Here is a 15,479-nt window from a genome sequence, read left to right on the forward strand (position 1 = left end):
CCTTGCACCAGTGCTGGTCCAGGCGTTGTGGAAGTGGCACCAATCCACCCTGGCAGCCCAGCCGGTCCCTAAGGGGACGTGCTGGGAATGTTTACAAACGTTTATGTGTAATTGATAAGCAGCAGTTATCAAGTTCCTCATTAGGGTGATATTATCTAGGCATGAATGCGACACGCAATCCCAAAAATTTTGGCCAAAGAGCTGGAAAATGTTGCGCGCTGTTTCCTAGGGTTGCACAGGGGATTTTGTGGATTGTTCCAGGGAGAATATCGATTGCTGTCTCAGGAGGTGAGCTGGAAAACTAAGCTTTAAAGGGGGAATGCTGGGTTGCAATGACACTTTTATTGTGGCTGTCTCTTCCCCTAATACCGATTGACACAGAGAAGGCAGGCTGGAGCCTGGCCTGGGTTGTACCTTTCTGTGCCATGAGTTAACTGAGCAGCGAGCCCTTGCCGAGATCAGCACTTTGCTATTTGTTGAGCCTGCTTACTGTTTAGTTTATGGTTTGGCATCTCCTTTTATTGTTCCCTGATTTTCCTCTCCTCTCTTATCTAGTCCTTCACTCTGTGACATCATTACAGGATTCCCTACAGCAGGGATGTGCAAGCTCAGGTAATCAGCTGGTTTCAATGATTTGCTCTGAAATAATTCTCTGTGCTTTTGTTGCGTTTGCTTTGATGCTGAGAGGTTTCTCACGTTTTGTTGTATCATACAGGAGTCCCTTCAGTTTTTTTTTTATTAATGCAGTTAATTCCTCCTCCTCTCCTTGTTGCTATGGCAGATGTAGGGAGCAGCATATTTAGCTGCATATATTAGGTAAAGAGACTCTGTCTGATCTTAGAGATCATTGGCTCTGTAAGGGGTTTTTTTGCCATAGTTCAGCTTATCAATGTGACATGTGACAATGGCTGTAAAACAAGCCCTTGGTTTGTAATGTGATCCACATACTCCAGCTGCCTCACTCTCTGGTAGGTTTTTTTCCACTCTCCTTTGCACAAAATCTGCTTTGTTAATCCGAAGGTGGGGAACAGACCACGTTACGCCTTTTTCAAGCTTCGTTAAATATTCCCAGCTGACTTTTTTTTCTTTTTCTCCTTTCCATTTGCAAAAAAATAAAAATAAATTAAAAAAGCAGATGCAGCAAAGCTGAGTGTCAGGGAAGTGAGTGGCTGAAGGCTTTAGAGATGGTCACAGGATAGGAAGGAGGCTGGGACAGGAGAGAACAGCTGTGTTCCTGCTGTTAGATACCAAACTCTACCCACACAGCCTCTTTACCAATGAAATGCTTCACTGACGTAAAACACTCCAGAAAATTACCCATGCCCTGCTCTTTGCTTACAGCCAGTGCCCTGTGTTGGAGAATTGCTGCATTTCAGGGCACAGACATGGATGGGTTGTGCTCTTCTTCCACCTTTTTGCTATTCTGAAATACTCCTTTTATTCTGCAGCTCGCTGGCTTTACTCTAAATGTCCCAACCAAAGTGCTTTTTTTCTCTCTACTGGGGAAACTATTTTGCATTCTAAAAGATTTTACTAGAAGAAAATTCGTGATGATATTCTGTCCACGTTTTTCTTAAGGAGAACAGTTGAAAATAAATACATAAAAGCAAAAAGAAAAAAAAAAATGCCCCCAGTTAAAACAAGCCATGAAAACAAAACCAAAATGGGAGAAAATTATTTGCAATCATAGGGCTATTGTTACTTATAGCCAAGCATTTAGGGAACATGGAAATTTCCTGTGATGGTTCATTAAAAACATGCCACTGAGTACTTTTTTATTTGTGGCATCAATGCCGTGCAAGAGTGTCACAGTTACAAACGCCCGAGACGGCGTGGAAAATATGAGTAATTAATTGTAGCCATTTTAGGGGGAATTCGAAATCAGAGGAGCTGGGAAATGCTGCATTGTTATTGCTAATCTTCATATTTATGACTAACTCTAATTGTAAAAGATGGAAAGACAAGCCCATAGTATTAAAACCCGACCACCTTCTGGATTCCCGGGGGGATCGCTGGGAGCTGAAAGTGATTTCCTTCAGGAAGTTCAGTTTTGCTGCCGGGATATTTCGTTCCCTCCCACACTCCCAGTGTCGTTTGTCAGTTCCTGCCCTTGAGCTAATATTTTGTGAGGTGACACGTTCCTATCAGCTAATAAAATCATGTTATTGATGATTGTCCTCCTTCATTCCTTAAAGCCGACTTACAAATGAGAAAATGGGCTCGTGCCCTTTTCTACCTCCTCTCGGAGGATTAAAAATAGAATTGTTGTACAAAATGTTCTTTTCTTGGTGCCTTTCTCTGTGTGAAGGAATAAGGAAGGTTGTGACACCAGGCAGAACAAAAGAGCAAAAACCAAGTTATTTGAATGAGGAAGGGCAGTTTGGTAATTTCCTTTTATTAGCAGCTGTTCTGTAATTAAAAATGCAGCAAACAGTTTGGAAAAGGTAATAATAATTATGCATTTGTGAAAGATCCATCACTCCAGGGCAGGGGGGAAAAAAAAAAAAAAGAGAGAGAGAGAGAGACAGCTCCAATTTTCTGGTCTTCTGAGACATTTCCCAGGAAAATCAAGGCAGAGAAGGTTGCATACTTGTAATTTTAAAACAGAAATTAATCAGAACAGTTTTGAAATGAGGAAAGGTCTGGAGCCTTTTCCATGTAATATAATTGGCTTGGAACTTGTTGAATGCATGAAGGGAAAGAAGTGAAATTAAACTAATACACTCAGTGGCTCCTGAGTGCTTTGCCAAGAAGGTCTTCAGTGTACAGAGTGTCAACATGCATAGTAACAACTCAAACTTTTATTAGCTGGGAGTATTTTCATTACTGTTTGGCTCTATTCTATCAAACTAGCAAGGTTTTCTGGATTTCTGAGCCAGTTAGTTACACTTCTAGATCATAAGGTTTTGATTAACACCTCATTCATGAAAATCTCACCTTTTGTCCAGTAATTTTCCATTTTCACGCGTGGACAGATGGGCCCATCAGTGTTTCATATAATGAATGGATAAACATATATGTATTTATATATATATGTTGAGATAGCAAAGAGAAGCCAGGCTTGGTTTTCTTCTTTGGAAGCTGTATTCATGAATTTTATAAAAAACAGCCTATACCAAAGTGACAGACAGGTATAGACCTGTATTTTCTGCCTGTGAGCTTTCCTCAAGGCTCGGTGATTTTGTGCAAGTTTCAGGGAACATGTTTTACACAAAAATGGTGTCTGTACCCTAGGTGGTCAAAAATAGTATTGCTGTGCCTTTTCTAACATTTTTTCTGTGTATTTCTTTCCACCTAAATGCTCTAATGCCCTTGGGTAAATCTGCCTTTTTAATGATTTATGTGTCAAAAGCATGGACCAAATCACATGGAAAAAAAAGTTGAATTAGTGTCACCCAACTGCATCAGCATTTTTTCGTGATGAATTTGGCCCTTATTTAGTTGCATTACTGCTGATGGGAGCCGGGCTGGGTTTGAACAGTTGCCATGTGCCAGGAGAAGGCTCGGATATTTTTCTAAACACTTGTACTGTGCACAGCTTTTATCAGTTGGTTTTATTTTGGGGGTTTGTGCTGCGTATCTATAGGAGATTGAGACAGAGTTTCCTTTCTGGTGCTGTTGATTCCGTGGCTGCTCGCAGGAAAGCTGAATTTTTGCACTCACTTTTTTTTCCTTTATCCTCTGTGAAGGACATCCACTCTCTATATAGTACATTAAAGGCTTGCAAATACTCAGTGGGAGGAAGACGTGCCTTTTTGGTGTGTGTTTCTGTAAGGGTCGTCTTATGACCTAATGTGGAAATCTTCATTTGCCGATACAGCTGCGGGTGATCTCAGGGGATTTTGAATTTCCCTTTTGTTTGTCTTCCTTTCTGGGTATCATCCATCATTCCTAACCTCATGCTGCTTAGCAATAGTAACACTCATGGGAGTTGAAGAAAGGATTATAGCAGCATAAAATGGGGAGCTAATTAGAGCTTGTTTCAAAATCAGAATCTAGCTCGAGATAATTGCGTATTATCTGGTGATTTAAAAACCCGAGATCTACTGTATTTAGATCAACTAAAATATGCATAAAAGCTTTCTTTTCAAAATAAGGCATTTGTAACAACGGGGAGATTACTTCTTATCATCCCTTGGGAACGCAAATCGGAAAAACCTCAGGACGGTTTAGTGTTGTTGTGATATTAACAGAGAGATCGGGGTGTGATGGCAAAGCCACTTATTTATGTAGTACAGATGCCTGTAACGTTTGCCAGTGCAGAAGCTGCTGAGTGGGCAGGTAGTTAGCTGTGTGCTGGGTGGATATTCCCATTTTCCTGATCCCAGGAGAATTCTGTCACATTGGCTACTCTGGGAGAAACAGAAGTAGGGAGAGAGTGTTTCAGGCTGGCAGCCCAAATTTAGGAATACCATCCTGATGCGCTTCTGGGAAGAGCTTGGTAGCCTTGTGGTGGCAAAGGAGAAGTTCTTACTCCCGTCTCCCTGTGTTTTATCATCTTTTCTTGCATTGTTCTGGTTTGTTTGGGTGGGCAGAGCTGTCCAATGGTTCTCCAGAGCACAGCTGGGATTAGCACAGGGAGAGCTGAATCCTTACACTGTGACATCACCAAAACGATCAGTGCAGTGATGCTGACAGACCTTCCCAAATTGGAGCTGGTTTTTGTTGTTGAATCAAAAAAAAAAAAAAAAAAAGAAAAGCTGAGAGAGATGGTTTTGCAGTCATTTGCTGGCATTCCAGGTTAATAAAAATGTACGACATGAAATGTTTGTGGTTAATGTAGTCTGTGAAATGGAAGAGAAGGGAGATCACATGGCTCAGACAGCCGACTGCAGGAATTCCTTGCAGAGATGTTTTGTGTTTGATAACCAGTTATTGGGTCTTGGACATGGGAAAGTTGTGGCCTTTCCTGCTAGGTGCAAAATGTGGTTTTGAAGTTCAGAGCTGAATAACTACGTCAGCCAAAGAGCTACCTTCATGCTTATCCCTGGAGCACCCTGGCACATCCTGGTGAAGTTTCCACATTCTTTCTGTGTGGTTTGGGATTGGGCTCAGGAGCAGTTGTCCGTGGCTGTCTTGATTTCAAACCATAGGGTATCAGTTGGCTCCTCATAAGGGCAGCTGTTGTAGTCTGTCTGTAACGTGTGTGATCATCTTCTGTGCCATTTCCCTGACATTTGGACCATGAAAACCTCCCTGGCAGCCTTTCTGGTATCAATAAAACCAGGAGAATCGCTGTCAAGGCACCTCACAGGGACCTGGGAGTGTAGCATGAAGTCAGTGGCTCATGTTGATTCTGAACATAACCCTGGCTCTGATTCCTGGCCATCAGCTGGGCATTCCTGTTTCCTGCTGGGGTCTGTCCTGCCCAGGCTGCCCCCACAGCCCTGCTCCTTTGCAAATAGTCAGTATTTGTGGAGAAATTCCTCTCCTGGTTGTATCCTTCTCTGTCCATGGAACCACCCAGTGATTAAATTTGCAGAAAATGACTCTGTCCTTACTGTGGTCACGGCTTTGCTGTTACAGAAGGGCTGAAGTAAAATACGAAATCAGGGAGTGAGCACTGTTATCTAGGCAGATACTCCTTGTGACTCAATTACAATGTTAATACAGCAAAGAGGAGACCTGTGCTGGATTCTGGAGGCAAATTTAATTCACTCCAAAGTGTGGTTATGGACTCCTAGCATTTGTTTTGGAGAAGTTACCCAGTCAAGTTGCAGCTGTGTTTTATTTCTGTGGTTAATTTGGGAATGCGGATCCTTGATGCTCACTCTCCCCCTTAGTGTTAGATCCCCAAGCAAGGAGTTCAAGTGTGGCTCTGTATCAGCAGGCACAGCAATGCCTTATCCTTAAAGTCTTTATTTTCAAAGAGCAGAATTAATAAATGATTTTTTTTTTTTAAGCTGTGTGGGAAAAAGAAACTTTCCTGACCATTATTGCCTCAGGCTTCTCAGGTAGTTCACAGAGTAGCAGTTGGCATGAGAGTTGCTAAAAAAAAGAGGGTGTAGTTAGGGAGAGAAACCCATGGCCACTGAGTAGTCGAGCTCTGTAAATTCCACTGTTGTTCATTTCATTACTTATTACTTCATCCCATTAATTACCAGCATTTCCCTTCCCCAGTGCGTCCGTGTTGGGGCCTCCCCTGGGGAGGGGGCCCACACCCCCTCCCCGCTGCCAGCTGCAAACCACGGAGGGGCTGGGTGGAAAACGAGGAGCTGATGGATGGGAAAGGCAAATTCCAGCCCAACTGGAGCAGCACAGACACAGGAGCAAGGCTGGGCTCTGGAGCCCCAGCGCGGGGAGGCCGAGCAGCCCCAGGCAGGGTCAGGAGCCGGGGCTGGGTTCTGTCCCCCGTGGGCTGGCAGCTGCACAAGAGCTTGGAAAGGCACTTCTCCAAAGGGAGCAGATGATCTTCTGTTGGGGATAGAAGGCTCTGGCAGCTGGCAGAAGCTCACGTTGGTGTTTTGGCTGCTGGTGGGGAGAGGAGGGGGGCTGCAGGTCCAGCCCCGTGGCCGCTGGTGGGATGGAGATGGCCACGGTACCCTCGGCCCTCCCTGGGCAACAGCCCAACTGCTGCTCAGCAAATTACCAAATGCTCCTCCACTGGATGAAAATTACCTTGCTTTCAATTCAAAGAACAGATAATGGGCTATTTTCCTCCCGAAATACTGGGGGGAAAAGGTGTGTGAGCACCAAATGTGCGGGTTGTTATTTCCGTCTTATAATTGGGATGGAAATCCTCTTCACCCAGCAGCTCTGAAACAAGGAAATAAACAGCCTGGTCTGATTATAGAGTTACATATTGCTCGATAGCAAATCATTCCCAAGACGAAAGAAACCAGAATATTACCAGAAAATTAATGTCTTTTAAGTTACCTTCCAGCCTGTCCTTTACATTAGGGTATGAGAGAAACTTACGAATTTGTCTCACCTCATTTGATGCCTGTTGGAGGGTTTTTTAACTTGCCAACAACCTTCCAGAGAAGCAGCAAATGAAAGAATCCAGTGATTATTTTAAATCTGATGAGAAATGCAACTTGCATTGAAAACAAAGCAAAGTGGATTTGAGATCAAATTTAAATAGAAGTGAAGAGGGAAAGATAGCCAATTAAAAAGCCAATGAAAGGAGAAGATAAAATTACGACAAGAAATGTAAAATGGGCCCAGTGGTACATGTTCAGTATTTATACTTGTCAAAGATATTGCTGATGGCAACTTGTCACAGAATCAGAGAATGGTCTGGGTTGGGAGGGACCTTGAAACCCATCCAGTCCCACCCCTGCCATGGGCAAGGACACTTTTCCTTATCCCAGGCTGCTCCAAGCTCCATCCAATCTGACCTGGAACATTTCCAGGGATGGGGCAGCCACATCTTCTCCGGGCACCCTGTGCCAGGGCCTCCCCACCCTCACAGGGAACAATTCCTTACCAATATCCCATCCATCCCTGCCCTGTGGCAGTGGGAAGGCATTCCCCCATTGTTCTGTCCCTCCGTGCCCTTGTGAAAGCATCCTTCTCTGTTTTCTGGCATGAGGTGTTCCCTTCTGGCCTCATCTCCAGAGCCATCTCGCCTTTCCTTGCTGCTTTCCGAGAGATCCTGGGATGGGTTCCCACACGAAGGAGGTGTGAGATTGACCACGGTGTAACCACAGCTGTGGTTAGTGTTTATTTCTCTGGTTTACCCCTCTGGAACTTGGGTCCTAAAAATAGTGCAAGTTTGAACTGGCAGATGTTTCATTTGTCCTTTACGAGAGGACCAAAATTAGCCTCTCATTTGGCACCTAAATAAAGCAACTTAACTGCCTTTATGCGAACTTTGCAATTACTGTCTATTGAAGTTGCAACATTTTGTTGTGTTTGATGGGGAAGGGCATTATATAAGCCACACCAGCACCTAAAAAGCCACCAGACCTTGAAAGAGAGAGGACGAACATGAACGAGCCCAACTGGGTTTTCGGGGGAGGGTCTGATTCGGGTGATCGGTTATTTCTTTTTTACTTCTTTTTGATCCAAGACAGGTGTTTTCCCTAATGAAGGTTTCATTTAAAAAAAAAAAAAAAAAAAAAAAAAAAGAAAGAAAAAGGCAAAAGTACCTTGGAAAGGCTCGGAGAGCTGTCTATTGTAAAGGGGGAAACATTAATAAAAGGACAGCAATGGTTTCTCTAATTTTCAGAGAAAAATCTGCACAGAATGCCTGAAGCTGGGTTAGCAGTGGGACTCCCCAGGGGCAACAGAAAGATGTTATAATCAATTACCACATCATAACACTGATGTATGATAATTACTGAGTGTTCCTCCTGAGATAGTGCAGCATTTGGCTGGGATGCGGCTCTTTCATGGTCCACTGCCTGATTAATATGCAAATAATAGGCTGATTGCATGATGAATGCAGAAAATGAGTTCGCTGATAACGTGAGCACCGAAGCGGGAAGATGATAAATTACTTTTACTGACTGTCCTACATTAAGTACCCTTTCTCAACAATTTTATCACAAATTAAGTAAAGCAGTATGGAGAGATTATGAGGATGTGTAAAATAATGTACCTTAATAGCTTTTATAATATTGTTGCGTACAATGTAAATGTCATTTTTGTTTCAGCACTTTCCCCAGCACTCCTCCAAAAAGGAGGATCTTTAGTGCAGCACTGCTCAGGGTCAGTCTGTTTCTCCCTCTGCTGAGGGTGGGTTGGGAAGGAGGGAAGGAGGGAAGGAAGGAGGGAAGGAAGGAGGGAAGGAAGGAGGGAGGGAGGGAGGGAGGGAGGGAGGGAGGGAGGGAGGGAGGGAGGGAGGGAGGGAGGGAGGGAAGGAAGGAAGGAAGGAAGGAAGGAAGGAAGGAAGGAAGGAAGGAAGGAAGGAAGGAAGGAAGGAAGGAAGGAAGGAAGGAAGGAAGGAAGGAAGGAAGGAAGGAAGGAAGGAAGGAAGGAAGGAAGGAAGGAAGGAAGGAAGGAAGGAAGGAAGGAAGGAAGGAAGGAAGGAAGGAAGGAAGGAAGGAAGGAAGGAAGGAAGGAAGGAAGGAAGGAAGGAAGGAAGGAAGGAAGGAAGGAAGGAAGGAAGGCGATCACGATCATTAGCCTGGGATCCATCCCATATGGACACAGCCTGTGGCAAGGGAATGTCCACATTGTTTAGTGGGGGAGATCTCTCTAAATGCAGTGCACAGTGCACATATGCATCCTGCTGCAGCCTCTGCCGTGGAGCAGACACGAGGTTCAAATCTCCAAGGAGGTTGTGGAAATACCTTCACACTCAGGCTCCTGACACAGGAGGACAACAAACAATCATAAAACTGGTGCCACGTTCTAGCAAGTTGGTTTAACACATCAAATCACGAGGTCAGCAAGTCAACAAAGACACCATAAACTGCAGCAGAACCTCCTCGTGGAGGCTCTCACTCTGTTTTTTCCAAAATGCGTTGTGCACGCGTTTGTCTTGATTATACTAAAAATATAACACTGTGGGGTTGTGGCGTCTTGATTGATTGCTTCCATGACATATTTGTTTTAGCATTCAGAAAATCCTTAATAAAGCGTCTGCACACAAGCTGGTTTAATAATAAGGTTATTGAAAATATTTTCCAGCAGTTATTTCTAAATATTGATTTCTAGCTAAGTTACAGAAACACAGAAAAATCTGAATATTAACTAAAGGTTGGCAGAGTAGTGCAATGTCTTTTCAAGCAGCCATGATTCTGCCATTAATCACTGAATTTAAAATATGGTGTATTTTTAGAAGGGGGTTTTTTTATTGGTTAAGGGTGATCTGTAAAACCAAAAATTATAATTCACTTTTCAATGCCGAGATCTCACTTTTGGCTCAGGAAACATAGAATCATAGGATGATTTGGGGCTCTTGGCCTGACCTGGGCATTGCTCTGATGTTTTCAACTGCGTGTCTAAATCTAGCTAAAATATTCTTAACTTTCCCTTCTTTTTTTTCAGTGTTTTATTGTAAAGTAGTGCTTAGGGTTACAGAGGCCTCACATTCCCCCCAGGCTATTGCAAAAATGTCCCTTAATTCTTCTCCTCTGAGGGTTTTCTCCTGGGGTGTGGTTGTGTCAGGGCTTGGTGTGTCTGCCCCAAAGTCAGATCTCAGGACAAATTGCACTTGAACTGATTGACTCCAGTCGTATCTTCCTTTCCTATTGCAGACCATCTTTGGAGTAATCTGTACTCCCCAGTCCTCCTGACTCAGTGGAAGTCTGATGGTTTCACCTTATGTAGCCTTAAAATAGGTCTTGGTGTAGCTTTGGGCACAACAGTGGGATTTCTAAAACTCAGAGGCGTTTGTGGCTGCAGGTTTGTTGAAGGGAAAATTGGTTGCCCAACTTCTCCAAGTACTTTTAAACATCCAGCTGTAAATCTCTCCTCGTGAGTCTATCACCAGCTCCCATCTTTTCTCGACTTCATCTGCTTTCTCCAGCTCCTTCTGCTTTCCAGAGCTGAAAACACTTTTTTTTAATAGAGGTGCAAAGCTAAAACAATTATTGAAAATACAATTTAAGTTGCAGCAATACCATGTAATCCTTCAGCAATACTCAAAAGCAGATTTTTTCAAGTAATTTTAACATCTACCCTGATGATTCAGTTTTATGTGCTCCTGACATTTGACATATACTCATATGCAGAGTGGGAACCTTTATTTTTATATTCCCCCAGTAACTGCAGAGTTAACCAAAGCTGGTTCCTCCCCTTTCCGTGCAGACACACATACATCTGCACGCTTTCCTAAAGGGTTTTTTTCCTTTGATCCCTCCCCCCATCCACATAAAATTTCCCTCTGAGCCAAGACCCAGAATAACATTTTCCCCAAAGTTACAACATTTGTGAAGCAAACAAACAAACAAATTCTCCACAGTCAGAGTGGTGGCAACTCCAGCGAGCGCTCACAACTCTAACTGCACGTACCTACGTATCTGACATCGTTATAGATGCAAACTGCAGGGAGCTTTGTGCACTCCCTACACAGAACTGGGGGAGTTTATAACTGTAGGGAGGATCATATTTTCATGAGCCACATTAATTTGCAAATTGTGACTCGGCAAGGTTCACTCACTCAAGAGTAAATCCACCAAAAGCACTACCTGGGAGAAGGCGCTTTCACGCGTATTTTCTTTAATTAGTCAGAAGAGGGATGTGTTGCAGTGCTCTCCCACAAGTGCTGCACAGCTTTATTACGTAGTTCAGGCTTGTGCTGCACCCACTGTTAGTGAGGAGAGTTGCTATTATGGTGCTTTAGAAGATTAACTTTAGAATGCTAATTTCTTCTCAGCCCTGGAAGTGTCCAAGGCCAGGTTGGACGGGTCTTAGAGCAACCTGGGATAGTGGAAGGTGTCCCTGCCCATGGCAGGGGGTGGAACCAGATGAGATTTAAGGTCCCTCCCAACCCAGATCATTCTGTGATTCTCTGATAAGACCTTGCAAAGGCAGCCATAGCTAAAGGTAAAACCAAATAGAAGATTGGAGGGAAGAAATGTCTTCTTGAAATTTTTGTACCCTGGGAAACTGAATTACCAGGGCTTTCCTGGGGATGTTGATCAGCTGTGTGTGATCAGGCCCTGAGTCTCAGGGCAGCATTCACCAGGTTTTGGTCTACAAATTGGATAGAATGGGCAGCCTCATCATCGGGGAAACAGAAACTAATCCAGTCCCAGTGTGAGACACTTTGATCTCAGGCAACCTGCCAGGCCTGTTGTTGTCCATTAACTCATCTACATGAGGAGGTAAATGCAGCCCTGAAGTAGCAAATGCTCTTTTAAGAGGTTGCTGAGAAATCTCCTGTCCACATTTGTCTGCTTTCATCTTGCCCACCCATGTGCTGATTTGGGAGCGAGCAGATCCCTGGATGCTCCCGGCTCCCACGGGTTGTGCCCGTTCCCCCCAGCTCCTCAGGAAGCAGCTTGGATTAGTTTGGCACAAACCTGCAGCCCGAGCTTTGGACAGTGGGAAAAGTGGTGCATCAAAGCAAGAGCCAGTGAAATCATGTTTGGGTTCTCATCGGAATGTCACAGAGTACCCTGTCATTTTGTTTTAGCAACTTGTCCTTCCAAATGCGCAGTTCGCCTTATGGCATGCCAGCAGTAAAAATGTCACTTACAATAATTACTTTTTGGTGAAAATGCTTGCTGACTTCCTACCTTCAAGCTGTTTTTTACACAGTGGGGAGATAATAAGAAATGACTTTATCCTGACTGCTCAAATGAACACTAAATGGAATTTAGGTTATTATTGCTGCAGATAGAGGGCTGTGTATTGAAATTTAAATAGTGGATCAGATAAACTACAGAGATTTGTCTCTGAAAATTATAGTGGATCCATTTTTTCAATCCACTTCGCTCTGAAACCTAAGGCAGCTGTTGTCTGCCTGCTGTCTTTAGAATATAATATTTTTCATAATCCTTTTAGAGGCCCCTGAATGCCTTCTGTGTTTTGCATGGTCTTCCTCAACTTCACCATGTTCTGTGCCTCGTTCCCCAAGAGTCCTTTTGCAGTTCATTAGCCAAGCCTGTGTTAGCAGCAGGGGTTGGACAGGTCACTCTCCCAGCAGCTCCAGGAGCACTGGGTGTCTCTGAGGTGTGCTGGGAGGAGAGACTGAGAGCAGGCTTGTGGTTTATGCTCTTGTTCAAATCTCTGAACTTTGGATTTGCAAGTGGATGCAAAATCAGTTTGCTGCCAGAAGTGAGGCGGGGTCTGAGCAAAAGCAGCAAACCTGCAGCTCTCAAAATGCACGGGAGAAGCTGCAGTGGAGGAATCTGTCTGCGCTGTGCTGGCAGACATGATGCCTCTGGGACTGGGGAAACCTTCTCTGTGTCTCAATGCTGCTCCATCATCTGAATCCCTCCTTGGAGGGGACACATCCAGCCCTGGTGTCAGCTCCTGCAGATGTCTCAGATCTTCTGGGGAGCTTGGAGCAGGTGGCACCTGCAGGTCTTTGCATCTGAGACGTCCTGAAGTTCAGAAGGAGCCTCCATCTGAAGAGTGTGTGGATCTGAGCACGGAGGGGCCTGTTGGATGTGCCCTGTGGGCTTGGGAAGAGTTCCTGGACATCACAGAAATGGTCCCTTTTGAGCAGTGCCCTGCAGTTCTGAATGTCCCTGAGTTCCTGCGGACTTGGTGATGCTCAGGAGAGCTGCAGGAGAGGAGCCCTGCACAGCCTGGGATTCCTTACACACTGCAGGGACTCTGCCACATGGCAGAACACCAGCAGACCTTGCAGAGGGATGGGTCAGGCTGAGACTGTGTTTGGGAAGTGTTTTCTGGTGATTTGCAGGCTATCAGCGGGATAGTCAAGCAACTGAGCTCCTGGGATCCAGTACTGGGGACCTGACCCCAGCATGGGGTGGGAAGTCTTGGAGAAGAATAAAAAAATCTGGAGTCCAGGAAAACCACCTGTAATCAGTGGACTGAGACTAGAACTCTTGATTTCAGACTTCCTCACATTTTCCAAAACACTGCCACGGCAGATGCTATGGGGAAGATGTAGGGGGTGGTTGGGACCAGAGCAGCTTTTGGATTCATCCATTGTGCCAAGGAATGCAAGACCACAAAGGATTTTCTGTGCAGGGTTAGTTGGTTATGGTTCTCAACCAGGTTTGTAAAATACTCAGACCCCTGACCTATTTGCTGAATTGTTTGCAAAGTTAGTTTAGTTTCTTACCAGATAGCTACTAAGGGGTGGAGAGGGAAAGGGCTGCGTTGATGGTTTAGGGTTTTGTTGCTGTTGGATGGTCATTCAAGCAACGATTTTATATTGAGAAAATAGCATTTTAAAAGAAAAAAGGAGATATTTGTGTAACGTTGACTTTGTTTCCACTGATTAATGCATCTTTATTTTAGACTGTGCATCCCTCTCTAATATTGTAGGAAAAAACAGAAGGGAAGAATTTCCTGACTTAAGTCCTGTGTGCTCTTCCAGAAGTGAGTGTCCCCAAGCAGGGATATCTGGGCTGGCAGACTGAATCAGGTGTATTTGTCTTTCTGGAGACACATTTGCCTCCAAAGCCTGGAAGCTCCCCTCCAGTGCAGGAGCATCACTCTCTCTGAGCTGTGTCAGCAGCTGTGAAATAGCCAGTGTTGCTCTTTGGTTCTCCTCCCGTCTTGGCCATGAATGAGGCCCAATTCCACTTGCCAAACATTTCAGCTTGCTGGTCCATTTCTGCAGACATGACTTCTAGTACTTGATTTGTATTTTTGATTATTATTTTCCATGCTGCATATTTGAATGTGCTCCTTAAAATCCCTTGGAAGGGCTGAGCTTCTCTATACCCCTATATTTTGAATTAATAATGTAAAAAGTGCTGGTAGAACCTTTGCTCTTTCATGACTCAGTTCTACTTACATCTTCAAAAGTTTGGATGATTTAAGTGCATTTATGCTGTCTTTGGGTGTTTAATGGCATTTGGCAACACCAGCCTATAACTGTGCAGAAATTACATGGGAGTTTTTTATCATTTAAAACTGTCATTTTAAGCTGTGTCTTCATCACATGTGGGGTCTAATGGTCACCATCATTCCATAAAGTCATTTTTGGGGACACCCTGTTTCCCCCAGCCTCTGTAAAGCTCAGGGCACTACTGATGTCTTTGGCTACCTGAAAGTTTAAAACTTCCCGGGTTCTGCAATGACCTTGTCGCTGGTGATGCTCTTGATCTCTTCAGCTCTTCCAGCACCTCATTTTTGAAGCTTTGGAGCTTTTACTTCACATCCTAAATTGGATGCAGGCTGTTGGAAGGCAAACCCCCTTTGGTACAGCAAAGTTTACCTGGGATTTATTGAAGTAATTTCATCCAAAAGTGGTGGCCATGGAGTTTGCAGGTTGTTCTGTAATGCAGTTTTATATTTATATTAACAAAATGGTCCTTTCCTCCTTAAACATGAATGTGAAAACATCCAGTGAATATTACTTTTAAGAAATGGGATTGCTCTTAAGTTAGTGTTATTCTTCAGAGCAGTGTGGGGTTAAAAAAGCAGAGCAGGTTTTAAGGAAATAAGCTTTCAATGTATTGTTTTCATTGGAAATGTTCAATTGCTGCTTTTGAAATCTTAATGTATATTTTTCAGATATCCTGAATTTGTGTCTTTGTCTTGTGAGGAACTTGAGAGAAATGAATACAGCCAAATTATTTCATAAAACATGTGAAATGGCTGTGGATTGACAGTTAAATCTGGAATACTGAATACAGTCAATTTTCCCCTTTGTTCTGTCAGCAGTCACTTGTACTCTAAATGTCTATTTAATTTTTAAAGTAGATTAACGGGAAATGTTTGCATTATTTGATTATTGAATTTACTTTCCCAAATAATGGATCTTTTCCTCAAATATTTGTGTGATCTTGAAAATGCTTTTCCAGAAGGGAAAAATGCTAAAAATGAATGGGGAACATATTTTGAGTTATTTGTAGTACGTGTACATAATGCCTCGCCTGAAATCACTGTACACTTGCCTTTTGGTGGGGGAAAAAAAGCAGTTTGTCATCTGTACT

General features: G+C 43.7%; 1 protein-coding gene across 6 annotated transcripts in view; it reads left to right on the plus strand.

Moving 5' to 3' along the window:
• CUX1 (cut like homeobox 1) overlaps positions 1-15,479 on the plus strand; it is a 268,820-nt gene that overhangs the window by 204,054 nt on the left and 49,287 nt on the right. For 3 of the 6 annotated variants that reach the window (XM_066202180.1, XM_066202182.1, XM_066202185.1), the window contains one exon: positions 556-612. The exons of the other annotated variants lie outside the window; for them this stretch is intronic. In XM_066202180.1, coding sequence (XP_066058277.1) covers positions 556-612 — 57 coding nt within the window. The remainder of the gene's footprint in view (positions 1-555; positions 613-15,479) is intronic. 6 annotated transcript variants of the gene reach the window in all.

This window comes from Chamaea fasciata, unplaced genomic scaffold (genome assembly GCF_029207755.1).
Source record: "Chamaea fasciata isolate MVZ Bird 193981 ecotype frontalis unplaced genomic scaffold, bChaFas1.0.hap1 SCAF_21, whole genome shotgun sequence".
Lineage (NCBI taxonomy): Eukaryota > Metazoa > Chordata > Aves > Passeriformes > Sylviidae > Chamaea > Chamaea fasciata.